The 27155-nt window shown below is 37.6% G+C and overlaps 8 protein-coding genes across 12 annotated transcripts; 3 read left to right on the forward strand and 5 right to left on the reverse strand.

The window, feature by feature from the left end:
* Positions 1 to 13: 13 nt before the first annotated feature.
* Positions 14 to 3097, reverse strand: LOC135173129 (glutamate receptor 1-like). Its single transcript, XM_064139798.1, has 7 exons — positions 2938 to 3097; positions 2291 to 2790; positions 1807 to 2133; positions 1363 to 1525; positions 1085 to 1293; positions 865 to 954; positions 14 to 369 (listed from the first exon to the last, which is right to left on the reverse strand). The coding sequence occupies exons 1-7, from the start codon at positions 3095 to 3097 to the stop codon at positions 205 to 207; spliced, it is 1614 nt and encodes a 537-aa protein (XP_063995868.1). The 3' UTR covers positions 14 to 204.
* Positions 3098 to 3743: 646 nt separating this feature from the next.
* On the reverse strand, positions 3744 to 8348 carry LOC135173125 (glutamate receptor 1-like). 2 transcript variants are annotated; one of them, XM_064139782.1, is made up of 9 exons: positions 7962 to 8344; positions 6523 to 7193; positions 5904 to 6403; positions 5423 to 5749; positions 5183 to 5345; positions 4781 to 4989; positions 4556 to 4645; positions 4322 to 4482; positions 3744 to 4153 (listed from the first exon to the last, which is right to left on the reverse strand). In XM_064139782.1, the coding sequence occupies exons 2-9, from the start codon at positions 6680 to 6682 to the stop codon at positions 3877 to 3879; spliced, it is 1887 nt and encodes a 628-aa protein (XP_063995852.1). In that variant the 5' UTR covers positions 6683 to 7193; positions 7962 to 8344; the 3' UTR covers positions 3744 to 3876. The 2 variants fall into 2 exon arrangements, with proteins under 2 accessions (XP_063995852.1, XP_063995853.1); XM_064139783.1 differs by lacking the exon at positions 3744 to 4153 and having other exon boundaries at positions 4328 to 4505; positions 6523 to 8348.
* A 514-nt stretch (positions 8349 to 8862) lies between these two features.
* On the forward strand, positions 8863 to 11011 carry LOC135173132 (sequestosome-1). Its single transcript, XM_064139803.1, has 2 exons — positions 8863 to 9259; positions 9616 to 11011. Exons 1-2 carry the CDS (start codon positions 9085 to 9087, stop codon positions 10902 to 10904), a joined length of 1464 nt encoding a protein of 487 aa, XP_063995873.1. The 5' UTR covers positions 8863 to 9084; the 3' UTR covers positions 10905 to 11011.
* A 265-nt stretch (positions 11012 to 11276) lies between these two features.
* LOC135173136 (small ribosomal subunit protein mS29) lies at positions 11277 to 13403 on the reverse strand. Its single transcript, XM_064139809.1, has 6 exons — positions 13237 to 13403; positions 12686 to 13012; positions 12391 to 12483; positions 12179 to 12315; positions 11690 to 12037; positions 11277 to 11567 (listed from the first exon to the last, which is right to left on the reverse strand). The coding sequence occupies exons 1-6, from the start codon at positions 13250 to 13252 to the stop codon at positions 11328 to 11330; spliced, it is 1161 nt and encodes a 386-aa protein (XP_063995879.1). The 5' UTR covers positions 13253 to 13403; the 3' UTR covers positions 11277 to 11327.
* Positions 13404 to 13593: 190 nt separating this feature from the next.
* Elp6 (Elongator complex protein 6) lies at positions 13594 to 14835 on the reverse strand. 2 transcript variants are annotated; one of them, XM_064139823.1, is made up of 2 exons: positions 14621 to 14835; positions 13594 to 14525 (listed from the first exon to the last, which is right to left on the reverse strand). In XM_064139823.1, the coding sequence occupies exon 2, from the start codon at positions 14517 to 14519 to the stop codon at positions 13668 to 13670; it is 852 nt and encodes a 283-aa protein (XP_063995893.1). In that variant the 5' UTR covers positions 14520 to 14525; positions 14621 to 14835; the 3' UTR covers positions 13594 to 13667. The 2 variants fall into 2 exon arrangements, with proteins under 2 accessions (XP_063995893.1, XP_063995892.1); XM_064139822.1 differs by having other exon boundaries at positions 13594 to 14541; positions 14621 to 14811.
* A 244-nt stretch (positions 14836 to 15079) lies between these two features.
* On the forward strand, positions 15080 to 18984 carry LOC135173137 (mitochondrial dicarboxylate carrier). 3 transcript variants are annotated; one of them, XM_064139811.1, is made up of 7 exons: positions 15163 to 15256; positions 16028 to 16151; positions 16852 to 17007; positions 17075 to 17241; positions 17308 to 17515; positions 17651 to 17788; positions 18112 to 18984. In XM_064139811.1, the coding sequence occupies exons 2-7, from the start codon at positions 16053 to 16055 to the stop codon at positions 18220 to 18222; spliced, it is 879 nt and encodes a 292-aa protein (XP_063995881.1). In that variant the 5' UTR covers positions 15163 to 15256; positions 16028 to 16052; the 3' UTR covers positions 18223 to 18984. The 3 variants fall into 3 exon arrangements, with proteins under 3 accessions (XP_063995880.1, XP_063995881.1, XP_063995882.1); XM_064139812.1 differs by lacking the exon at positions 15163 to 15256 and adding an exon at positions 15264 to 15402; XM_064139810.1 differs by lacking the exon at positions 16028 to 16151 and having other exon boundaries at positions 15080 to 15256.
* A 72-nt stretch (positions 18985 to 19056) lies between these two features.
* On the reverse strand, positions 19057 to 22012 carry Lic (licorne). The gene is made up of 6 exons (XM_064139815.1): positions 21513 to 22012; positions 21267 to 21432; positions 20800 to 21036; positions 20517 to 20696; positions 20105 to 20322; positions 19057 to 19844 (listed from the first exon to the last, which is right to left on the reverse strand). Exons 1-6 carry the CDS (start codon positions 21575 to 21577, stop codon positions 19709 to 19711), a joined length of 1002 nt encoding a protein of 333 aa, XP_063995885.1. The 5' UTR covers positions 21578 to 22012; the 3' UTR covers positions 19057 to 19708.
* Positions 22013 to 22620: 608 nt separating this feature from the next.
* LOC135173131 (serine/threonine-protein kinase VRK1-like) lies at positions 22621 to 27011 on the forward strand. Its single transcript, XM_064139802.1, has 4 exons — positions 22621 to 22958; positions 23043 to 23256; positions 23458 to 24706; positions 24961 to 27011. Exons 2-4 carry the CDS (start codon positions 23091 to 23093, stop codon positions 25103 to 25105), a joined length of 1560 nt encoding a protein of 519 aa, XP_063995872.1. The 5' UTR covers positions 22621 to 22958; positions 23043 to 23090; the 3' UTR covers positions 25106 to 27011.
* Positions 27012 to 27155: the final 144 nt, after the last annotated feature.

The raw sequence follows: 27155 nt of genomic DNA on the forward strand, positions 1-27155 counted from the left end.
AACCGATAATCCAAACTAATAAAATTGGTGCGATACCCCCCAGTCCAACAGGCAGAAGAGCACTCTCGTCTCTCATATCACCTGGCTGAATGTACTTTTGTTTCAGTCGCATCAGCATTCCATTGTCTTTGAATCGCTGAATACTTGAATAAATTGCGTTTCAGTAAATAATCATCCCACTTAAATTGTCAGTTTGAATGCAACTCACTGATAATTAACGAGTCCCATGTATTCACTGTGACGAGGCATGATCATTCCTAGGGTCTCGATTCTTCCTGTTTTTATAGATACAATGTCACAGGGTAAATGTTTGTTGAGGGATCTCTTGAGTGCTTCATTTGTGTAAAATGCCACTTTCCTAGTGCAGACCTGCAATGCCCATTTTACATGGAAAGTCCAGTTTTTAAAAATTTATCCCTTATTTGTGGTTAATTTAATGACAACATATATATTGAAGCTAGGAAAAGTAATATTGAAAAATTCCTATAAAAATGCCGCATTTCAGTAGTATTTTATCCGTAGTGCGGCTTCTTAGTGCACAGTGCTTGCACTCGGCCATTACCATAAAAGTCATTTCCAGAAAAAAAAACAAAAATTGCCTCGGTAAATTCTACGGATATCGTGAACATCCGCATGATGATGCCGTTAGCTTCGCAGGTGTTGCTGTTAATAGATGAGTGAAAGCAAGCTTCTACATCGGAATTATTTCATGTTCAACAGAATATGGCTTTTTAAAGATATTTCCTCATTGATTTAATAGTTTCCAAGATGTGATTTTTGATAAAAATAATTAAGGAACATTTATGTTTATACTACATTAAGCTAGCAGAAGTTATTTTTTTATCAATGCAGTGGAAGAAGTACCTGTTGGAAACCTCCTAGCATTGTTTGAGGTAGTGAGTGACTTGGTTTCATCAGGGACATCATCTTCTTCATAATTGATTCATTAGACACCTAGGAAATCCGCGTAGGTATTATACTAGGCAACACAATGTGGTAGACAAAGTTTAAGCCGTGAAAAATGTTGTCAACTTGTAATGACCAAATTGAAAAATGCATTTTTCTAAAATGTGATTCCAATTACCTTGAACATATCATAATCAGCGCTATCCTGAAGGACGATCAATTTATAACGACCGTCATTAGCAAATTCTTCCATTGAATTGAATGGCAAATAAATCGAAGAGACGGTGAGAAAACTAGTTAGCGACGCGGAGTACGCAGCTGACACCACCAACGCAGATATGAATATTGAGACATACAAAATTCTCAAGGCCGTTTCATCCGGGAATTCTATTCGGGAATATTGCCATGGTAATTGGGTTTAAGAAAAAATATCCATCCCTGCGGTTTCTCCATTACCTGACAATCCCTGTTGACAGTAAATTCCCCAAACGTACAGATAATGTTCAACTGCTGTGGAGAATACGTATTTCCGCTTCTTCGTGTATCGTATGACAGTCAAAACAATTGGCGCAACAATAATTAGACCGATGATTAGAGTCCAGACATCCGCTTTGAACGCCTGCGGATGAATTATCAATTTTCAAATCATGCAAATGATGATATTTGTCAAATCGGATGAATATCAATGCATATGGATTAGCGCCAGTTGAGACTAGCGCATAAAAACAATAAAAATTCTAAGCGAAGAAAAAATCTAGCAATTAAAAGTTCTACTCTCCTAACGTTTAGCCTTCTGTCATGCATTGAATTAAAAATAAATAAATAATTTCAAAATTCACGTCATTGTCATTGTCAGATGCTTGAAAATTCGAGTGAGGTTTGTGCAACTCTAATGAATACCCCAAAGTAGGCCTTCCACTGTAATTGAGCGCCATCAAGTTTTCTGACGTACAGTCGACAGTCGCCAACGGCGATGGGAATTGTAAAATCAACTACGTCTAAACGTTGAAGACTCAGAGTGAATTCAGAAGCCCCCAGATCAGCCTCTTGCTCGACAATTCGGCCGATCACACCTGTCCACCTTGACGTTTTGGGATCGTAGCTGCCGTAATGAGGCTCCTTAATTAGGGCTGATATGGTGAAGTTCATTGTTCGGGATAGCTCCTTTAGAATTTCGCCGAGATATCCATCGAGTTCGCCATTTTTCTCCCAAATGTAACTCGAACCCTGATGGCAATGCACTGATGCAACATTTCAAGATATTTTGCAATGTTTTTTGTGCAAATGGAACCTTTGAAATTCTCTATAATTTCAAAGACTTTGTACATTGAGGTGTATTTGGCCATGATTAAATTTTTAAACAAATAACATTTCATAAACTCACCCTGACGATGGAGACCCGAAAGTCTCGCCGAATGAAGAAATGTCGACGACTGTAAAGAGACTGATCGGTGGCCCACTGAATCCTTCGATCCTCATCAATCCACTCACCAATTTTCCTCGCATGCGTGTAATTCCCCGCCTTCGACCACCATTCCCGGAGGACACTGGACTCGCAGCAAGAAATAAGTATTTCTGAATTGAACCTCAGATTGAACGAGTTTGTGCGCGGATGACGACAAAATTCGCAAACACTCTCTTCCGCGTCTTTTGTGAATATTATCAGCCAGACGGGGTAACTCATATCTAACTCCTTCGCAATTCCCTTGAAGATGTTCACGTCAGCCATTCTCCGGATAAGAACAACAGCCAATGGACGGACAGTTCGTTTCGTGTAAAACTTCAATCTCGCGTTAAAGCTTGCGAAATTCACAAAGGCCGTTGGTATCCCTTCATCCGACAGAATCCTGCATGTTTCATGCCAAGTTGTCAGCCTTGCGGATGCTGCCGGACATTTCCAGGTGAATGTAGTTAAACATAGTAATCATTTTATTTTATATGAATGGAGAGATCTTTTCCTTAAAGAAAATTTTTGCTTAAATGAACAAATAAAAGTAAAAAATCTTTCGATTCAGTTTTTCAATTACTCACATTGATAATTGGTACTCGACGCTATGATCATCCCGGCAGTGCCATATGTATCGTGAATGCTCTTGAATAAAGATGTGTAATACATAACTGTATGATTTCCAGCAACGAACCATATAAAAAAGCCAGTAATATACAGTTCCAATGAGATGAACAACTTCATGTTCAAGAGTTAAAGTCAATTACACTAGATCGTCTAATCTAGTTTCCCACAGCGTTTCACACGAAAAACAAATTGAAAAAAAGCCTAGCGAGTTCTAAAAAAAATTCCTTGCAAGCCAATCTATTTTATTCTAGAGGAAAATCTAATCTTATTTAATTCTCCTAAAAAAATGGGCAGACAAGCAGCGGTCGCTTTCAATAGAATTTACGAAACACCGATAGAAATCCAATGAAAGTGCCACATTTGTAATATTTTTTTTCATGAACCATTTCCCACATGTTACACTGAGGAAGTGTTGTAAACTAGGGCAATTTTGCATCCAATATCGCAGGATCGTCGTTCTGTCACGCCTTGACATGCATGCATTAGATTTTCGATCGGACTAGCTTATGCGTTACGTACAAATTGAACGATTTCCACTGATAACACGCAACTTATTTTTACACAACAATGAACAAAGCGCTGGTATTCCAGGCGGAATTTACCCACCTAATGGATGCCGCCAATATTTAGTCCATAATAGGTTCGCCAACTATAAATGCAGCTTGCCTCGGCCCCATTCGGCCCACTATTAATTCACCAAATATCCATTCATCTATTCTAAACTTAAGCCAAAGCTGTGTTCACCGAAAGTTGCTCGTAATTTTTCGAAACAAAAATAGAGTGACGTTCCTTAATTTCACCCTTTACTTCTTTATCGCATTAAATTTTTTGACAACAAAATATCATCAGTCATTAATCATGGAACTCTTTATTAATTAATCATTTCATACGTGTCATTACACGCTGCGTCTATTTATACTAGGGAAGTCTATTTTTTTTCTAAGACTAAGTTGTTGCATTTTCCAATTGTTTAATTTCTTCTGGAAATTGTGGAAAGTATGCTCCATTAGGAAGATAACCAGAGCTATGACGACTCCACCAGTCAAAACACACAGTATCGGAGCTATTCCCCATTGATCCACCGGCGGATGAGGGAGCTCGGGGGAGTGCTCTTGTCTGAAGTACTCTTGCTTGAGCCGTTCGAGAATTCCGCTGTCCTTGAATCGCTGAATACTTGAGAGAAAAATAGAAGAAGCATCACTAGCTTACTTTCATGGACTTGGACTTACTTTCATGGAAAAGGCTAGTGCAATGTATTCGGTTGAAGACGAGTGACATCAATCGAAATTATAAAAAATCGCCGGTACCTAGAGGCAGATATTCCGCAAGATTTTAACTTACTGAAAATTAACTAGAGCTGTGTATTCACTGCGCAGGGGCATGATCATTCCTAAGGTTTCGATTCTTCCTGTCTTGATGGAAGCTAATTCGCATGGCATCGGCCCAAGCATGGCATCCTTCATAGCCTCATTCGTGATGAATGCTACTCGTCCGTTGCACACCTGATATATTCCAAGAATTCATTCTGAATAAAGAGACTCGTAGATATTGACTGATTTTTGTGATTCAATTCACCTGCTGAAATCCTTCTTCGAGAGTTTGGGGTAGTTGATAGTATGGCTTCATAAGTGACATCATCTTGTTTGCGATCATTTCGTTGGAAGCCTATTGGATATTAAGGGAATAATCTTATAATTCTTCTTCTTCTAATTCTTCATAAAATGATGACATAATTTAATTAACACTAAAACAAATTTTTCTACTTGGTAATGATGCAAATAAATAAATAGAATCGGTTACCCTCAATGTATCGTAATCTGAACTGTCTTTCAATACGACGAGCTTGTAAGTCCCGTCAGCGGCGAATTGTTCCACTGTATTGAATGGTAAATACGATGATGAAACCGCGAGGAAACTAATCAGCGACGCGGCATATGCGGCTGATACCACCAGTGATGATATAAATATTGATACATATACGATTCGTAGAGGAGCTTCAACTGGGAATTCTGTTTGTAAAATGTAACAGAAAAAATTGTTGGAAAAGCCCCCTGAGTAATAGAGCTACAATGTCTCCAGTGCCAACTCTATTTTTCATTCAAAAATTGTGGAATTCTGTACGAAATTTTTTTCCCCATTTTTTGGTCGTAGAGTAAAAAGTCGGAAATCTGAATATTGTAATTTTAGTATGATCTCTCATACCTGCTAATCCTTGTTGACAATAAATACCCCAGACGTAGGAGTAATGCTCAATAAGAAGTGGAAAAAGTCGGAATTTCTTCCTCTTGTACTTGATAATGGTCAGAAACAGAGGCATAGTGAGGAGGAGGCCGATGATGACAAGCCACACATCCGTTGCGAATGCCTGCAATGAAGAGAGAATACGAAGAAGAGTGAGAAAAATTTCTACGGGCGTGGATAACAAGAGGACCCAATCAATACCTTAAAATAAGCATTCCACTTCACACGGGCACCATTGGGCTTTTGTATGTATATACGGGTGTAGCCAACTGCAATGGGAATTGTAAAGTCAACCATGTCTAGGCGTTTATCGGTCATGCTGAACTCCGAAATTGCCATGTCTGTCTGTTGTCGCCGGAGAGTTCCAATAACGCCACTCCACTTGGATGTTTCGGGGTTCCAGCTTCCGTAGCCAATAGTCGTGATTATAGATGAGATAGTGAAGTTCATGGATCGGGATAGTTCTTTCAGGAGGTCTCCTAGGAATCCGAAAACTTGGCCATTTTTCTGCCAAATGTAGCCGGATCCCTGAGGAATGGGTCAGTGTAAAATTTGCTTGCGATGTTTCGCGAGGCCAAAGGGAGGTGAAAGGGAGTTTGTCGCACGGTAAAAATAATGTAATATTCTTTAGTATTATTCTTCATAAATTTTGAACCAACTTCAAATTAATTATGAGATTCACCTTAACAATGGCGACTCGAAAGGTCCGACCTTCAACAGAAGATCGACGTGTGTAGAGCGCCTCATGCGTAAACCACTCGATCTCGTTCCTCTCCTCGTTCCACTTGCCGAGCTCCCGTGTATTCGTGTGGTTCTCTGTTTTCGACCACCATTCATCAATAATCAGTGAGTTGCAGCACGAGATAAGGGCCTCCGAGTTGAATCTCAGGTTTAACAGATTTTCATGCGGTGCATGACAGAACCTGCAGACCTCTGAGTTAGCCTCAGCAGTGAACAGGAAGACCCACACTGGATAACTCATGTCTATAGCCACGGTGAGCCGTGAAAAACGCTCAATTGCATCCTTTTTTCCAAATAGGATGACAACCAGGGGCCGGACAGTTCGGCTGGTGTAAAATTCCAGTCTCTCTTTGAATTGTTCGAAGTTGACGAGTCCCGTTGCTATCTTTTTTTCGGACAACATTTTCGTTACCCTCTGCCAGACGGTAAGTCTCGAAAATGCTGCAACAGACAAAATACATTTATTCTTCTTTTTATTTTTTTCATTTTCTACCCAATCAAGTTCCAAGACTTCTTCAAGATGCCCTTAGTAGCCGTACTCCCAGTTCTTCGCTACTCACACTGATATTTGACGCTGGAAGCTATGATTATCCCAGCAGTACCATACGTATCATAGATATTCTTGATCATAGATCCATAGTCAATGGCGTCAAGTCCAGTGCTCGAAGTCAGGAGAGATACAGCACCAAAGAACAGCATCAATCTCATGTAGAGTTGCATCTTTCAATGGAACTTGAGATGTTGATCGTCCACTGGGGACTGCTACAATGGCTGAAATGAATTCACGAGCCCCTGACAGATGCCCTTGTCTCTATTTACTTTTTTTACTAAGCTGTCAAGGTCATGTTGAGCACCTCCCAGAGGCCACATATCTTCGCACCATTTACTTTGCACTCCGTCAATCAGTCAGGCATCGATGAAACGAACATTTGAGGCAATATTTTTCTTCAACTCGTTGTTACGAGTCGTCTACGACTCTGACATCTGTCGCGCGGCGGTCACTGCATCACTTTGGAATGAAATGAAAATTTAATGAGATCTTTTCATCATTCTACGGCACTTTTTCACGTGCACTCCGGCCTTACGACGATCATTTCAGGAATCTGCGGTGTGGTATCATCAAAAACTACTCCAGATTCGTAGGAAGCCTGGAGTTAGCTATTTTTTGTTTGCCCTTCCAGCTGTGTCTCGTCGTGTATTTTACATGAGAATCGAGTTCTACGTGTTTACCCTGAGGAGATCTTTTCGATAACGTACGCCCTTTATGCGTTAAATTGAATAGTTTATGGATTGAAACGTAGCCTTTTTTTGGAAAGTATTTTCGATTGATCATTCTCATTGACGAGATGTTAAGAAAATCTAGGGAGGTTTCCAGAAAATGTTCAGTTAGACTGCACTGAATATCGCAGTATTTTCATCCCATATTATTTATCACTTTTCCAGAGGCGTCACTCCAATAAAAATGGATTTCGGTCTCTTCGTATATTATGAAAATCCCCAATCACAGAACAAATATTGGATGTAAATACACAGATTTCATCATAGATATTCGTACTCATATTATTTTTTAATTTCTTCCCTGATCTTCAATAAATCGATCGAGTAGTTTCTATAAATATTTTTGTCCACGGCTAATCTTCATAAACAATCTCTACATTTTACTACGATTTTTATCCACAAGTAGTATGTATCACGCTTAAAACGTATAAAAAAAATAATAATGTCAGATCGCATGAGTAATAGCCACGTAAAAAATGCAGAGATCTTATGGCTTTAATGACTGGCCTTGGCAAACCAGTGATGTTAAATATATTATACATATTATCATTGGTATTATGGAATAAAATATCATCATCAACTAAATCATCCAGAATTCGCTAGAGGTTTCTCTTAATTTTTTTCATCCCTTATGACATGATCTTGTGATGACAAGAATAAACCATTGCCAACACCAGTGCTAATTATTTCTAGTTATTTTCGCTCTTCTCTTCTTTTATACCATTTGTGTCGTGTTTAATTACAGCGGCATATTGTGATTAACAACCAAGTTCCTATTGTCGCGACGGATATCATCGATTTTGCATTACGCCGATAATACTGCAACTGCACACTTATTAGACGTCACCGGTGGTTGTGGTACACGTACATTGGCATATGCTTTCCGATTACACAATCATTCCAAGCGAAACCGCTAGAACAATCTAGCAAATTTTGTTAAGTCGCCTACTCATTCTTGGATTTGCTGAAGCAGTAAATATCGCCGCTAGATTACGAAAAATAATTTACTAGAAAAATTGGAGCTTTCCAAAATTGTTCAATCACCACAGCACCATCTTTTTAATAAAAAAAATTAACTCCAAAGTCTCGCTGATACGGAATAAATAAAGACAATATATTTTTCTTTGAAGTTCTCCTGTTTAAACTATTGTTTCTAAAGATAGAAAATCAATTGTTTTGGGAAATTTGAAGAAAATGAAAAATTTATTCATGAAAAAAAGGATAAAGTCTGGTATTCATTACAATACTTTCTTCTTCTTCGGAAAAATGGAATCCATAATTCTATCAGTGAACGCATCATGAATGACACGAATTCCTTCAAATTCGCATTTCATTCTAAAAATGGCGTCAGAGCGCGGGATTTTCTACATCTTCCCAAGGCTCCATAAGCCTCCGAAAAAAAATTCTCCGGCAAGATTTCTCGCATTATTCTCCTTCTGATAAGCTCCACATCTATAATCACCGCATCTGAACCATTTAGCCTACTTCATCTTCTGGAATTCCCGAAAAAAATTATGAAAATTCAAATCTATTTAAGGCCTTAGGCGCACGCGGCAGGTGCGCCATACAGTTGCGCGTGAAAGTCTCACTTGTCGACTCATTGGATTGTATCATCTGGTATCATCGCCTGGTTATCAATTCCAGCAATTTCCAAGCCCCTACCACCGAATATCCCTCTATAAAAACCAACGGCGAGTGACTGACTTCATTGACGCAAAAGATTTTGACACATCGTGTTGTACCCCTGTGTTGTCATTTTGTGGACAGACAGAGAACTTCGATCATCACAATTTCACGGGGTAGTCAGGATTCGGGGATCTTAAAAGTTATAAAGTAAGCAGAAAATGGCTGGAATGGTGAATTTCAAGGTTTACTTGAGCTCTGAGGACAAGGTACAACAAGAAGTCCGACGATTTGGAGTTGATGTCGACGTTGTGTCAAATTTTCTGTACTTCAGGGAGAAATTGCAAAACATTTTCCCGAGTATCAGGGGCAGACATTTCACCATCTCTTGGAAAGGTTCGATATTTATTGATTACTATTATTCATTGACAGTGGCTGTCGCAGTGAACTGAAATTACGCCGTAAATTATTTGTTTTCTATATATGAGACGTTTTATCGCTGTTTTCGTTACTCCTGAGAAATGACGCAATTACTGTCAGAATAATTGAAATTTCATCTGCGTGTCATGTGATTAGTAACAGTTTACCAATATGATGAAATTCATGGTGAATCCTTTTTTTATCGAAAACCACAAGTCAAATAATCTAATTGTCAAGAAAGAAAGGAAAAGGAGCCCAACTTAAATAATATAAATGAATCTAATATCCATTCACTAACAAAAATTAAATGGAAATTATTTTTACACTTACAGACGAAGATGGTGATGATGTGATAATCTCGAGTGACGAGGAGCTTCAGATAGCCCTGGACGAGACACCCCCCTTGAGCCTTCGCAAGTTCTACCTGACCCTCTACTCTGAGTACGAAAAATCTGACGATCACCAGCAGCCGGACGTCTCCCCCAAGGAATTGGCATGCCACGCTGGAATAGTTTGTGACGGATGTGAAAAACCCGTTCAGGGATTTCGTTACAAGTGTCTTCAGTGCCCTGATTACGATCTCTGTTCGAGATGCGAGGCGAAAGGGGTCCACGAGGAGCACTGCATGCTCCGTCTCAATTTTCCCGTGCAATGGAAGTCCCATTATGGCAGGCGTCTAGCTCACCACATGAATCGTTTTGTTCGCAAAACCACTCATAATGGTGTTCCGTTCTGCACCCGAGACTCTGAGGACACCCCGAGATGTCCTTTCAGCAAGAAAAATAAGAACGAGAAACCAGGAAAGGACAGCAAGTGCCACGCAAAACGTCGCGGTAAATGCCAGGGCAATGGGAATGAGGAGAAATCCTGGTTGGATACATTCACTGTTTACTTGAATGATTACGCAAATCTACCGGAGGAGTGTCCTATGAAAGAAAATCCTGCGAGCAATGACAAGCCTGAGCAATCTACTGATGACAACAAGGAAACTAAAAAATCGGATTCTCACGTCGAGCTGCTGAAGGTAATCGGGGAGAATCTCACTCAGTTCCTCGATCCTCTCGGTGTCCTCATGAATCTCCACATGAAGGGCAATGATAACGTCGGTAAGAGCTCTGCTAGTGCTCCAACAAACCCCAGTGCTCCTATTTCTGAGGGGTGTATCTCTTCAACCAGTTCAGATTCCGATGTGAGGAGGGAAAATACGGAGGAGAAGGAGAATCTGGAGGAAAAATCGGGGCAGAATAGTCCTAAGGAGAAGTCTCCATCTCCTGCAATGTCGATATCTGGTGATGGAGCTACTGGTGGGGAAAAAACTGATGTGGGAGGATGGACCATCATTCCACCGACAAATGGAGCCATCCCAAAAACTGTGGCACCACCATCAGCTCCTGTTGTCGAAGAGAAGGCAGCGCAGCCAATTTATCCAAAGCTTCCCCAGCCCGAGGAGAAGCCCTCGAAAATAATCTATCATCCAAATCCAACCATCCAGAATTCTGTCGAAGCTATGATGCAAATGGGGTTCTCCAACGAGGGGGACTGGCTGACCAATCTTCTCATTTCCATGAACGGAGACATCCCGAAGGCTCTCGATGCCCTCCAACCCGGTCGCCGCAATTAAATGTCTACTAACCACTATATTGTACGCACGATAGGATTTTTCTTGAGTGTAGAGTTTTATTCGGTTTCGGGATTTGAAATAAATAAATAAATAATCAAATAAAATAAGCGCACTGAATTTTACATGCAATTTTTTTTCACGAGCTTGTTCACTATTTCTGACTTTATGAATTGTTCTTCGAAGGTGCATTGGTTCCATTTGTTAAAAGTGACTTCCTGTATGCAATGACAATTTTAATAGGATTTTTAATTCGGTTCTTCTACAAATTTACAGTACCACTCATATTTGACTTCATGATTTTTATTTTCTGTGCACCTGCCAAAGTATCAATGAAATAACTAATATCATGAATATAAATGAATATAATAAACGTTTGATGCAATGATTCAAATCAAATTATTATTGTTCTTCCAACATTAAGTATTACAAAGCAGCAGTTAATCGCATCAGTTTAAATGGATTTCTATTGGACAACAATTCCAACTCTCGTTGGCCAGCAACAGTGATCTCCCTCACCCATTTGCGATTTTTGTAGTACTCCATCACGGCTTCAAATTCATCAACTGTGTAATTCTGTACGTGAACTGGTAAAAATGGATCTAGGAGCTCGAAACCCTCTTTTCCCAGGAGATAACGGGGGTAAATAGATTCCTGCCCTTCATTCTGAAACATAATATAACCAACAAAGTGGTTAATAAATAAATATGTTATTTAAGAGATTCATGAAAAGGACAAAAACGATACAGTTAAATGTAGTGGCGATTTTAGGAGAGAAATAAAATCACCTGGACAGCGAGTGGATCGACAGTCACAACCACAGCTCCATTGTTCCAATCGCTCTTGGTAATATCCAAAAAGGGTTTGGTCAGAGTTACTTTGTCTGGATACACTAATTTTCGATTCTCTACCCTAATCTCTGTGTCTCGTCCCAGGAATGCATTGAATCCATCAATCACAACGAGAACTTGGCATTTTCCAGCGATGGATGAACTTTTTAATTCCCCGAGAAGAACTTCGATTATGTCACAGGCATATTTTATGCGAGCCAGTCCGAGTTCTATGAGCTCCAAGATGGGACTTCCACTAGGGGTGATCTCACGGACACTCCACTTGTAGGTTTTGGCCAACCTCAACTACAAATCACAGATGAAACTGACCATAATACGTAGGAACAATTTGATCATAAATTTTTTAACTTAAAAAAAATCACGATCCATTCGTGGAAAAAATGAAAGAAATCTTATTTCAGACGATTTTAGAGTTAAAATAATTACATCGAGCTCCTGTAAAAGAGCGAGATTCTGGTGCTTAAAGCGAATCAACCAGGCTGCTGCGTCAACAGGTAGATCGTGGAAACCCTCTTTGGTGGCGGATGCTGCCACTTCCTTTGGTTTTTTATACCAATCTCTCACTGTAAGCAATACAATGTTATAAACGTTCTAGATAAATCTTCTCCGGCACTCGGTAATTTTCATTATCAACGTACCCCACGGAACGTGAACAAGAATTTTCTTTGAAGACAATCCATAATGCAGTATATGTGCTAACGACAGTGATTTGCCAGCTCCATTTTCTCCATCTGAATAAAAAAAATGTGACACTCAAAGTAAATATTATAATGAATGAATACGTATTCAACCACGCATTCACAATATTAACAATTTTATTAATTAAAAAATTTTAAGCTTCAGACAAGCAACGGCGAAGGCCATTGTCATTCCTCTAATAGAATCTGGATTAAAAGGATGAATTGAGAACAAAAACTGATTGTGAAATCTCACATAAAACGTATCTGTTGACAGGTCTCGAGTAGTCTGTCAGTTTCAGACAAGAGATGACTTCTAGAGCTGGTTCCCTCACCAGCAGACATGCCTCCAGAAAGCTCAGAGTCTGACTTTTAAATGACTTGGGGAATCCTCCGTATGGAAATATTGTTTCAATAACTGATGGTGGCATTGGGTAAAATCTGTTGAGGTGCTCCCTCCCATGATTCGATGGATCACACTCGTTTGTTCGAAAGGTTTGAATGGGCTCCTCATTTGCTCGTTTTGTCTCCGTCACGGTGGCGAAGCGTCTAACAATACTGCCCGGTATTCTTCGCAATAATTCTGGAAGCAAGAATCAGTAAGGGTGCAACAAATATTATTTTCACGAATACTCTCGCACAGCTATAGTTTTTACGCAATCAGTAATAATGCGTAAATATTTTATTCCATTATGCAGAAGTGGTGGGTAATTGACATTTTGTAAATATCCCATTATGAATACTACAAATGAAATAATTTTTTTATGCAGATCTCTGGGTTAACAATGAACAATCGAAAGTACTTACGAACGGTGAGAACCATTGTCACTGACTATTAATCGACTGATTTAGTCTGTAAACTCACAATTCATTTGGGACTTTGTTGATGTCAATATTTAGTGAATGCGGAGAAACATTATTTCTTATTGAAACGGAGAATTTTCAATGATTGAGGTTAGGATAGTGAAAACTTATACATGAGGATCTAGGGAATTTGTTGCCTAGTTACTGATGAAAGTTGGGAGTTCTTAGAATTATGGACCAATCCAGGAGGTACAATTTATCCCGTCACGGGGGAATATCAATTTAAATGAAAAATAATCTCCCAAACACACAATGGAAAATTCATTGTATTCAATGAGGCAAGTAATAACAACAGTCGGGTTTATAAAAAATTACCATTTAATGACACTTAACAAAGACAAATAAACGAAAAAATACCCGTCACATCTTAACCATTAAGATAATGCCTCGTTGGCGCCTGGAGTGAATACTTTTATTTGTCGATCCATAAGTTTATAAAGGTAAGTCATCCTCTCTGGCCAGAGGTGTTTTTTCCTGATGGAGTCGATCCTCCAGATGACAGTGAGCTTCCCAGAGATGTCATTCGCATGACCAGTGCTGAGAGGCTCCACCATAATGGTCAAATGGGCCATACGTCTGAGCCCAATGACAATATTATCGGGCTGACAAGAGTCTGTGTTGGTTCTGTACATGTGAGTCATTATGCAGACTGACATTTTCGGCTCGAACTGCATCAAAGACCTCAAGTACTTGACATACGTCCAGACATCGGTGAGGCTCAAATTCATGTCGAAGAGATGACTGAGATCATCAATAATGACAGTAACAGACTCTCGAACTTTAGAAACCTCGAAGTATTTAGCCTTCAGGGCCACGAAGAGGTGACGAACCAAGTGCTCGTCCAGTTTCATAGCGTCAGGAATGACGTTGTCCTCTATCCTCCTGCGAAAGTCCGCAGATAATTCTGGCTTGGAAGCGTCCACTGCGTCGTGACCCAGCTCCTCGATGTTCTGTAATATCGTCTTCATAGGCTCCACCACTGTCACCTCCCCCCTCTCCCTGAGGACGTTCAAGTTATATCCCAGCTTCATGCCAACGTTGTGGTAATGACCGAAGGTGTTATGGAATAGCACCAGACAGATACCGTGGCCCCTCTCCAGGGCGTTTGACAGTACTGTATTGACCAGAAAATTTGCGTCACTACCGTGCTGTTCAACTAGCATCACCATTTTTCCTCGGAGGTCCACTTGGTCTATCCCAATTGCACGACGGACAGTGTCAGTCATTTTGGACTTGTAAGTTCGGATTCTTCAATTAGGATCAGAAAAAACTCAAGATAACCTCAAATGTTTACTAGTTGACAAAGGGGGTTGGAGGATATACTTACGTTCAATCTTTCTTGTAATAAATAATATTTAGTTGTACAAACTGGAGATTTTAGTCTTTCAGCAGTCTTCTTTTGAAGGGAAATTGGCAGATTTTGGTTAGCGAAAATTTCAGAACTCTTGATAGAATTCGAAACTCACGTGTTTACAGATCATGTGGCGCTATCTGATCAACGGCATAGCGGAACAGGCGTCGATAAATTAAGAGCAAGTTTTTCTAGGAATGACGTAGGAATTTTTTAAATATTATCTTTTATTTTCGAGTGGAATATCATACATAGAATAAATAATGTTGTTTAACAGAAATAAAGAATATTTTTTCGGAAATATGTGCTTTTTGAAAATAATCCTGTCACTCTCAAAACATTAGATTTAAATTTTATATTTTGATGCCAGCTGCCATTCATATTACATTATTACACCAAATAACAAAATTGCCCTCACTCCACCCATTCACCCTGTTTTACCACAAAAAAATGCTGTCAACAAACCACGTGGCCATGACACGATGCGCGCGTTTCCTTGTCTCTCTTGCCCCTAGTATACCTAATACTCTCAATATGCACTCAAATCAGTATCAGGGGGACAGCGATCAGCGCATCGCTATTCAGTGTACTCCAGCGAGGCTATTGACGAGTGTAAATATCAAATGATTGTAAAAACCTCACCCATCTCCCCGTGTGATTTGAACCTTCAGTCGATCATAAGTACTCAGTGGCATGTTCACCCCAGTTTGAATTTTTCCATCGGCTCGAGTGCACGATTAAGTACCTGACGTGATAATGCAAGTTCATTTACGTTCATTCACCTTGCCCTGTCGTTCGTTATTTACATGAATTTATTTATTCGTTCAAAGTCTGCACTGGATTTCTAAATCTATCAGCATTCTACCTACAATTTTCTCTCTAGATTCGATTTCTTGTTTGGATTTTTTGCTACTCAAAACTCAGGATTTATGCACCACGAAAATAATATTTCTAACAAATATTCATTTTGTTGAGAGAAAAATTTTTTTTTTTCAAAATATATCTTCAACCGACAATATTGCATGACCTCTACGAATGGTTAATTATTCCTTTTTTAATTTTTCTTTCTTCAAGTGAAAGAATTTCGATTTTCTATTGTGACGATAATTATTCGAGTTCAGTCAAGGTTATAGCTAATATGCTCGTCTCTCGGAGCAATGTAATTTATGTAATTCAATCTATCTGATAGAGATCGTGTGGTAATGACTCGACTAGAGAAATTGAGTATTGAAAAAATAAATATTTCTCTCAAGCAAATTATTTTTGGAAAAAATATATATATAGAACTTTTTCTCGTTATGAGCATTAATTAGGCAATTGCTCCTGATTAAACCGAAAAACTAGAGCATCTGATTTTCACATTGATTGTATCGATTTGTGTAGCCTCTAGAGGAATAGATAATTGAAAATGGACTCGAAAGACTCGAAAAAACTCGCACGATGGTACTTCGGCGGTGTTGCTTCGTCCGGAGCTGCCTGTGTTACTCATCCATTAGATTTATTGAAGGTATTTTAATTAATTACTAACAATAGCCACACTAGTTTATTCAAATGCGTCGCTTGCCACTCACGAACAAATTTGCGGAAACGCACAGGAATTCAATAAAAAAATTCTGTTGCATTTCTATTTCAAATCGTCGACTCTGTTAAAATATTCCATAGCCTCACGGTGTTTTACTTTATTTAAAATTAAAAACAGAAAATATTTCATAGAAATAATCAGCAGAAGTTAACTATTCCCTTGACATGCATTTTCTATGTTTTTTGCACCTGCACGTGAAAAACTTCAATTGAAAACTCTAGTGAATTCACTGCGAATTTCTGCAAGAATTTGATTATATCAGATTAATTTTTGTCCCACAGAATGTCTAATTATGAAGACGATCCTGTTAAAAATTAAAGAAAAAGTGCATGCAATTTTTTATTCTTAATATATCAAATGATTCTTTGAGTAAATACGCCAATTTTTCCTACTAGACATTTCTTACTCCTGCTCCCCTCAGAGGATATTTAAAATTCTCGTTAGACTATCAATTCTTACAAAAATAGATATGGAAATATGGCGATTCGACCATTCTTTATATAACTCATCCACTACCATTACGTAACGTGAGTCCAGAATTCGGCACCACTCCATGGTCAACGAAATGACAACTCAATAGAAAAAAACTCATAAATACAGTTGCTACTAATGCTTTTTATTTTAGGTTCAACTGCAAACACAACAAGAAGGCAAAGTGTCGATCGTCAAACACACATTGAAAATTATCAAGAAACAAGGATTTTTAGCACTTTACAATGGCCTCAGTGCTTCCCTACTACGTCAGGGTACTTACTCGACAACAAGATTTGCAGTTTACGAGGTTTTTAAAATTTAATTGCCCTCTCAAAAGAACGGTTCACTATTTAAAAATCAAAATTTCCAATCAGGTGGTGAAGCAGGGAATTGAGAAGCCGGGAGAAGTTTTGCCATTTTATAAAAAATTATTGATCGCCGGATCGGCCGGTGCCGTTGGAGGAATTTTAGGGACTCCTGGAGATCTTATCAATGTGAGAATGCAGAATGATATCAAGTTGCCACCTGAACAAAGGAGAAAGTATGTTGGATACTAATTCATTTTTCATCGTAAACTCAAAAATATTTATTAGAAAACGAATTCCAGTTATAAACATGCGTTGGACGGACTGATAAGAGTAAGTAAAGAAGAAGGTGTGTCTAAACTATTCAATGGCTGTTCGACAGCCACAGGGCGAGCGATTCTAATGACAATAGGACAATTGAGCTTCTATGACCAAATTAAGCAGTACCTCCTGCAATCAGGAAAGTTCGAGGATAATCTGGGAACGCATTTCGTCGCCAGTCTCACGGCCGTAAGTTACTGAATCCCCGGTGGACATTATTAATCAAGAAGTTCAATCGAAGCCAAGGGATCGATCAAAGTAATAGACTTGACTGATTCCTAATGGCTACTTGGTCGGCAATAATTATTTTCATTTATTATTCAGGGAGCTATTGCTACAACCCTCACGCAACCTCTGGACGTTCTCAAAACACGCGCTATGAACGCTAAACCTGGTGAATTCAAAAATATCGGACATTTAATTTTGTATACTGCAAAACTCGGACCCTTGGGCTTTTTCAAGGTAACATTTTCTATTTTTGGGTCGAGGTAGAAGAGGTCACGGATGAATAACTCGAGCAGAAGGCGAACATACGCATTTCTAATTGCTATTTGAAATTACTCCAAGTATTTTTGTTTTTATTTTTATTTTTGTTCGATATTTATCTTTGGTTTTTATGATCTAGCCAACTGGTCTTTTGATATTAAGAGCCCTAATGAGCACAGATACCAGAACCTAGCACGCAATTCATCATTACTGGTTTATTTTTGTTTTATGAAAAAAAAAAGAAAAATATTGTAAGAATAACAATAATAATGATAATTAATATTACTATTACTTTCCAGGGTTACATACCAGCATTCGTTCGACTGGCTCCGCACACTATTCTCACATTCGTATTCCTGGAGCAACTCCGAATTTCCTTCGGATACAACCCAAGCAGCAAAATAAACTGAACAAAAAGTGTCGACTATCCCCACCTCAATGATCGTGTAAATAATTGCTTCCAGTACCCTTGATCGTTTGTAAGAATAACGAATCATTCCGTCAATGCAGTTTTTAAGGTACCCATTCGTGACAAACGTACGCGCAACAAATATTTCACAGAAAAACCAAGGGACCTTGTTACACAATTTTATTGAATTCTGTAGGAATCGGTCACTTGATTTTTTTTTTTTATGACTTGAAAAACCAAAGTAAACATTTCATAAAAATGAATTTCTTTAAAAAATTTCTCAATAGAGATATATTTGTACATGCATAATTATGCTCAATTTTTTCTCTAAAATAATTTCTGTTACAAATTTGTTTTGCAAACCTATAGAATTTTCAACCGAAATCGCTGAGGTTGTTTGTCTTCGAAAATAGCAATAATTCCATACAAATACTCGTGATTCCAGAGAAATATTTTTTTTCGAACAAAATAATATCAACAAACATATGACTTGTAAACATTCCACGAGACTATATTTTGTTACGTATATGCTGGCATATATTGCGGTTGATATACATATACAATGAAATTCCTGATGTTTAACGAGACGCACAAAGCGAGGTATTATTTTTTATGACGATAAGAGAAGATTTAGCTGATTCACAATGTTTAATGTTCTTTAATATGTGAAAGAGCAATGTCATCAGTGGAAAATTAATAATGAATTTCCTATGTGTAGTGGAGGTGTTGAACAAATAAAAATATATTTATTCTGACAAAAAAATAGTCAACTAGATATATTGTGATGGCGAAGGCATTCAATGCAGGTCGGTGGAGTCAACTCGATGTTACATCATACCTAACGCAATGGACATCTGATTTATTAATAAATTTATCGATTTACAGATACAGAACCAAATTTTGGTATTTAAACAAGCTTCCCAAAAACTTAACAAGTATTACCCAAATTTTCTTAGCATGAAATTCATCAAATGGTGGGAACTGACTAAAAAATTAATACAATTCTTTCATTTCCTAATTGACTAATTATCCATTTTATTGACAAATTCACTGATATTACACTACTCTATGTATACGGCGTATCAAAATGTAATTAGGTTGTACCTACATGATTTTTATCACGACTTCAATAGCGACAAATGTGACAAAATAATTTATTTCAAGATTAACATACCGAACAAGGATCACCTCGGTTTTTGTAATGAATGATTATCATTTATGTACAACATTATATTATGACTCGATTGTGCTTTGATTGTTTGAAAAATCCGGCGAGAAAAACGATAAACATTTATTAGAACTGTGGAAATAATGATTAATGAACACAGGAGTACAAGTATGATGTAAAAATGATTCTAATAACAGTGTTATGTTTCAACGCAAGTACTAACAATTTATTATCTAATTCTCTTTAACTACGCTGGGGGATGTTTCATCTATTTGTTTTTCTCGTGATGGCAAGTACACATGTTTCAGTGGAGAACTTTTCACTCCACATCTGGTAAGTCTAAAATTTTTTCCACAAATTCAGCGACATTCGTATTCTTCTGCGAGTGCTCTATGATGAAATCTAGTTCGAGAAGTTGACTATAATTCGGACGGGCTGTATAGTCTTTCATTAAGCTGTGAAGACAAAATGTGGACATCACCGTCAAATAATTTTTCAAATTAAATCAGCAAGGGGTAAATGGTGATAAATTGATGCGACACTGAGTTGAATTTTCGGGCAATATCTAGGAATCTAAGGAAAATGGCAAATTTACGTCAGGATATTTTTCATAGATCTTCGTTCGCTCTACAAAAAAAGGTCAAATTTTATCTCCTTCAGCTTTGGAGATATTTCTCGCATTTTGATGGGGAAATATTGGAGAATATTTACGTACCACTTGGTGATGAGATTTTCAAAGGCTGAGGAGAACTTTCCAGAGGGAAGCTTTGGAGGATCGTCTTTGACAACCTGTTTCAGTTGTTCAAAAGGTGTTCCCCACGACTCATAAGGGAATTTTCCAGTTGCGAGTTCAACAAGGGAAATACCTAGCGACCAAACATCTGACCGAATGTCGTACTGAGAAGGATTGCCCGATGGATCTATCCTCTCTGGCTGTAATTTATTATGACAGAAGTCCATTGAATTACTTAAAATAATTTTTAATAGTGTCACAAAATGTTTCGGAAGTAATTGAACGTGACTTGGATATTTTCCATTTTTCATTGAAAAAAATATAGAAGTAGAGAGGACAATAATCAATTACTATATTTTACTAAAATTAAATTGATGATAAATTCTTCACTTACTGCCATGTATGGCTTGCAACCTGCGTCAATGGTTTTAGCAACAGAATCAACGAGATAACCAGAGATTCCAAAATCACAGATTTTGACTTCACCCTTGCGATTTATCAAAATGTTACTGGGCTTGACGTCCCTGTGTATTACTCTCAGTTGGGAATAGAGATAGTGGAGGGCACTAACTACCTAGAAGTAATCAGCATAATTCAACAATAATTGATTTTTTTTAAATTAAAAAGATATCAACTTCTCTTGAATAAAATTTGTTGGGAGTTGTAGTGTTACTCACTGAAAAAGCTATCTTTCCTAAAATATCCTCAGGTATTGAGCATTCATTTTTGTAGGCCTTTGTATAAAATTTATCTAGGCTCATATCCATCACTTCCATACATATCCAGACATCACCTTCTCGAAACAACGCTCCATAGAATTGTACTGTATAGGGACAATCTGAACTTCTCATTGAAATATCCAAGTCCATCAATAGTCTTTTTTGTTCCTGTGTATTGACTGTCGCTGTGATTCTCTTCAAATAAGAAACAAGTGTTGCAAGATTGGTGAGCAGGAAGTTCATTTATTTTTTATTTGAATTCGGTTTTGGTTCCTTTAGCATTGTCCAAATGAAATAAATTTCATTCGGAAAAAATTGCTAGGTATCATACAAAATAACTAAAGACTGGAGAATTCTCAAAAATTATTGAATCTATAATGTCTCCTCACTTGAAAACAATTGCACGTCAATAAATATTCTCATACCTTCACGGCCATTATTGTGTCACTCTGTTTGTGTTTCATCTTATCAACAACTCCATAGGCACCTCTCCCTAGTACACAAAGAGTTTCAAGATCATCAGCCTCAACGATGAATGTTTTTTCCCCAATTGTTATGGTCGTTCGTTTGTCGAGATTCCTGGGTGGTGTTCTGTAAGAGAAATATTGTCATAGCAATAACAATCATTACCACATCACCACGAGACTGAATAATTATTCAGAAATACTTACACAGGTGGAGGGGTTTCCTCGGAGACCTGGAGCTTCAAATTTCTCTTCCCTTTGCGCAGTGCCATTTCGCTTATTTATAATTTCAAAGATTTTGCATGAAACGTAACAGAAAACAAGAACAATGAACTCATTAGTCAGTCATTTCTATAATCACTTTAATAATCGTTGATGTTTTTTTACACTTGAGGAGAAATAAGCACTTTGAGGTTACTTCAAATACCAAACTACTGCTCTGTTCAATTTTCTGATAATGGAATTAATTCTAGGACAGAAAGATGCTGTGGCATTAACAGTCTCTCAAGTGCTCAAGCTATTGCGATGACAATTTTGCATTGGATTTTAAATTATCTCTCGGACAAATAAACCGAACAGTTCGGTCGTCCATATATGAGAATTTTACTCTCAAAACCCGACGACTAAACAGACGGTTTTTGAGAACTTGAACGGTGTCTCACAGAATTTTCCGGAACGTCTGATTATTTGTTTTGCAGAGCTTCGGTGGCATGATACTGCAACTTCAAGGCGGTATCAGGTTTTGGAGGTGATAGATACAGTAAGGAATATACTACATGAAGCTAGCCGGAAACCAAACTAAATTTTTTTTATCGTCAATTTTTTAATAATTTTCATAAATTTAAAAAGTGGTTTTCTTACAAAGAGTTAGAGAACAATGAAGTTAATTAATTAAAATTAATATTAATTTATTATTCATGACTATTGATTATTAGCATTATTCGGATCATTAATTACCACATTCGAAGACTTTAAAAAGCCATGAAAAAAATTGAAGACAAATTTATAAATATATAGATCATTGATGTATAATAATTATTTTATTCATTCTTTTTGTTTTTAAATGATTTTTAACATTTTATTTCTTGATAGCTATATTTACATAAGAAAAACTTCTCCTTATAAATATGGACGATTTCCATGATTATTTTTTCTTGTTAATTTTATTAATTCATTGAATCTCATTAACAAAGTGATGTTCTCAATAAATTCTACACTGAAATAACACGGAGAAACCGTTAAATTGTGTTCAAATTGCAACACCAGCGCCATCGCCTGCTGCAGCTCCACAACCGGCGACAATCGAAAAAAAAAAATTAACATGGTACATTTTCTTCTCTTCCATGTATAAAATGGCAGATTTACTGCAACAGATACTAAACATAAAGTAATCGAAAATATTAGTGAAACAGTGTCCAGGTGGTTGCATAAAAGCTCAACAACTCTATTTCCAACGATCGTTTATTCTCCTTTTTAATCGTCAACAAATTACAGACTCAAACGAGAAAATGTCAGTGAATTTTCGGGCAGCGTAAATGTCATTTTTTTATTTGTAAACAATTATTATCGGTGGTTTTATCATTTGATAGTGAAGTAACTTCTCACTTTCTGTGGCTTCATTGTTCCTGAAAAATGTCTCAGGAAACATTCTAGGTAATGAAAAAAATCCATTATTTTTCGGGATTTTTGAGAATTTTTCATGATTTTTCCTGACGATGGGGGTCTTGATGACTTTAGGAGTTATGGGAGATCCTCATAGACGTTGATAACATTGAAGAAACCATAATGGCTCCAAGGAGAGCTGAGGACCTACAGGTGAAGCGGATTGCCGCTCCAGGATGTCGTCTACCAACTCGTCTACCCATTGGTGAAATATTAACTGACATCACTCACAAGGACTGGAAACTCGGACCGCGTCTAGGTTACGGAGGTTTTGGAGATATTTACCTTGGTAATTTTTATATTTTTGGATCATTATTTTTTATATGGGGGAAGCAATAGGCAAAGAACGATATAGTTCTTGTGATGTAAAATAGAATTTACATGAGACTTTTTTAAATAATTTCTGTTTGAGAAAGCTCTAAAAATTTTTCGGACAAAACCCCAACGATCTTGAAAACCATCCTTCTAAGCCACAATAACGTCATTTCAGCCTCAGACGAGATCCACAAATCAGTAACTCAGGATGCGAAATATGTAATAAAAATCGAGCCTCACTGCAACGGGCCCCTCTTCGTGGAGATGAACTTTTACATAAGAGCAGCTCGCCAACATCTGATAAACAAATGGTGTGAGAATCAGCAGCTCTCGAGAATAGGGGTCCCGAGCTACGAAGGATCTGGCTCTCATATCTACAAGGGCGAGCGATTTCGTTTCCTCGTGATTCCCCGTTACGGAGTAGACGTTAGCCAATTATTTAATAACTACGGCAGAAAATTGCCCACAAAATTAGTGAACAGTCTTGCGGTGCAAATGCTGGATGCACTGGAGTACATTCACAGTCATGGTTATGCCCACGCGGATGTCAAGAGTTCGAACATTGTCTTGGAGAATGCCCCAACCATTCCAGAAAGTCCACGTGCTTATCTAGTGGATTACGGACTGGCGTATCGCTTTCGTACAGCTGCTGGGATGCACAAACCCTTCGTCCATGATGAGCGAAGGGCGCACGAGGGAACGCTGGAGTTCACATCGAGGGACGCACATCATGGGACTCATTCGAGACGAGGGGACATGGAGACACTGGGCTACAATATTTTACAGTGGATGTGTGGGAGACTCCCTTGGGAGAGAGAACAGGGTGGCATGGATCACAATAGCGATCCTGATCATGTTCACGCCCAGAAAGAATTATTTCTCTCTGACATAGCACACTTCATGAGTGTCTGCTTTCCAGACAGAAAAAAACCACCTGCTGCCATCAAATCGTACATGAAGTACATCTCAAGTCTGGATTTCCAGACCAAACCCCATTACTCTTACTTGAGGAGTCTCTTCAAACCGAGGGAAAAGATGGAGAGTGTTACTCGTTTGCTGGGATCAAATTTAGGGAAACGAGTAGTGGCTGACGAGAATATCGATTACTTAAGGCCCAAGAAGATGCCCTATCTCAGGGAGAGGAGACCCTGTAAGCCCGTCAACTGCCAGGGCAGGATTACCAGGAATCATCATGTGAATTTTCAGACTGCGACTTTCAGTTGGGAGGAGGTACTTGCGAGGCATCCTGATAGAATGGCCAAGAGTTCCTTAGTACAAAATGTTGAGGATGACGTGTTCAATGGATTGACGCCACCTCCTTCACCTCCACCACCCTCTTTACCTACCTATGCTATGCTGCAGGTGATAAAGAGAATGAAGGACAGGCAGGCGGGGATTTATAGACAGAAAACTAAAGCTAATGAGTAAGATTTGTTGTCTTTTTTGTATTTTTATAATATTTTTAGTTACGTCGCTTTTTTTTACAGGGGTGGTGGTCGCATGATTTTTTTTTTTCAAGAATACACGATTATAAATCTAATTTGTACGATTTTTTTATTCATTTATTTCATGGCATCGAGAAATTTTTTGGGCCGTATAATATTCATCTACTAATTATCATTAGAATTGTATCATTTGAACTTATTTCATACTTTTATCTAATTTTTTAATTCAACAGAGAGCTGAAGGCCAAGTGGATGACACCGGCCATGGAGGAAGTTGCGCAATTAAAGAAGAAAGTCCAATCGATAATGTCAATGCCAGAGAAGAGCATTTCTCCGCGAGTGACGCGTTCACGTGTTGCACGGTTAAATCGTAAGTAGTGGAGGTGGGGGAAGAAAAAAAAATTTCACTTCCACATCTTAATTGCCAGGAAAAGTTAAATAAATGTGAGGAAATAATCGGCCTTGAATATTCTCATTACTTTGCAAATGGCATCCAATATCGTAATATCTAGTATTTTTACTATTAGTGAACTTATATAGACAATTCCAATCAGGTATCATCTCTCTCTTTTGACGATTATGGTGTAAGAAATCATTTGAATTTAGTTCTCCGGAGATGAATATTTTGGTTTCGCCAATTCTATAAGACTGCGTTTATTTTCACTGAATTTTTATCGGTGGCAATTCAGGAAAATATAAAACGGTATATCGCCTCTTTGTCCAGCATTAATTTTCTACAATATTTTTCCATAATTCAGGAGTGAAGCTCAGGGTTTATCAACATACTTATCAGTAAGGGAATCCGTGTGGAGATTTTTTGTTGTTGTCTTTTTCTGCGGACATAGAACAAATTGATCGTGACGTGTTAGTGACTTCTCCCTTTCGGTAACTTCATCACTGAATTTATTAAGCTTCCATTTCAGTTCTAGACAAAAGAACAAAATCATTAAATTTGTATAGATTACTTGTAAGTATAGTGTAATTCATTGAGTCTATTAATCAACGTAATTCTGATTGAATTGTAATTTGTATATTGTGAATCAAGCGAATAATTCTGACTTGGCTTCGTTTGTTCTATTGACAATTTTTCAGTCATGTTTCTTTCGTTATGGAAAACTGATTTTTATATTTTATATAGTATTAAAAGGTTTTTCCATGGCAGAAATTGTTTCATTTATATAATTCAGGAGTGAAGGTCAGTTCTTTCACGAACATCAATTCTTTAAATTTATTCAAGAATCTCAAGCAATACGAAGGGAGAATTTTTTAATAACTCCGTAGTGAACATCTCCACAGAAAAAATTATATTAATGACTTACCTCAATTGACCACGCCGCCACTGAATTAATTTATCTTTCACTCCCGACCAAAAGAATAAAATTATTAATTTTGTACAGGTTATTTTAAAGTATACTTTAATTCACGCACTCCATCAATCAGCGTTATTGCGATTAAACCGCTGCTTCGTACATCTCATGATGTCAATCAAGCGCTGAATTATTGAAATTAATTATTTTTTCGATTTTTAATTTCGTATAATCACGCTTTTTTGTTACGGAAGGTTATTTTTCATATTTAATATGGTAGATTTTATCGTCGAACAAACCATTGTTTCCTTATATTCCGCATTATTATTTTCAATGCTTCAGCTTACGGCTTTACCGTGAGAAGAATTATTACGTAATGAAGTCACTGATTTTTAATGCTATTAAGCAGGTGTGGAGTTGCACGTTAAAGATATCTTTCAGCGTACAAGGATAAGACAAAGTACATGCAGATGGCTTTCGTCGTGAATCCAACGTGAATATATCGATATACAGCTGTAGAGAAATATTTAAATGAAACTCGTTATTCATAAATTCTGTAATATTCATATTTAGAGAATCACTGTCATTTATGTAAATATATAGAAATCATGTACGGAATCCGATTCTTATTTCATTATTTACCAACAATTTATCCATAAAATATTTACTATAGTGTTTGCAAATTTTTCAGGTGAATTTCATTTGTATATTTATTATTTATATTATTATTTTGTAATTTTGGATCAATTTCCTTTAAAAAATTAAGTGATAAAAGAATAGTTGATGAACCAAGGTGGAGTACTATCGTTTACCTCCCTCATTCTGTTAGAGCAGTTTAATAAAAAAAGTTTTTAAATTTTTTTCCACCATAGATTGTGATGAGAGGGAAAAAATGTTATAAAAAGTTTGATTTTTTTTTAGGTACCACTAGCAATGTAAATAAATTCTGTGGATGTAAAAAGAATAATTTTTAAAAATCTCTCCAACCCTGCACATTAGGATGCAGACTTTCCACGTGTGTTGAAAAGTCTTTTGTAAATCTGTTTCGATGCGCACAGAGGCATAACACACTGACTTTCCACGATCTCCCGGCAACGGTCGAGAGTCGCGAGCTCTCGGGT

The sequence above is a fragment of the Diachasmimorpha longicaudata genome, chromosome 2 (assembly GCF_034640455.1).
Source record: "Diachasmimorpha longicaudata isolate KC_UGA_2023 chromosome 2, iyDiaLong2, whole genome shotgun sequence".
Lineage (NCBI taxonomy): Eukaryota > Metazoa > Arthropoda > Insecta > Hymenoptera > Braconidae > Diachasmimorpha > Diachasmimorpha longicaudata.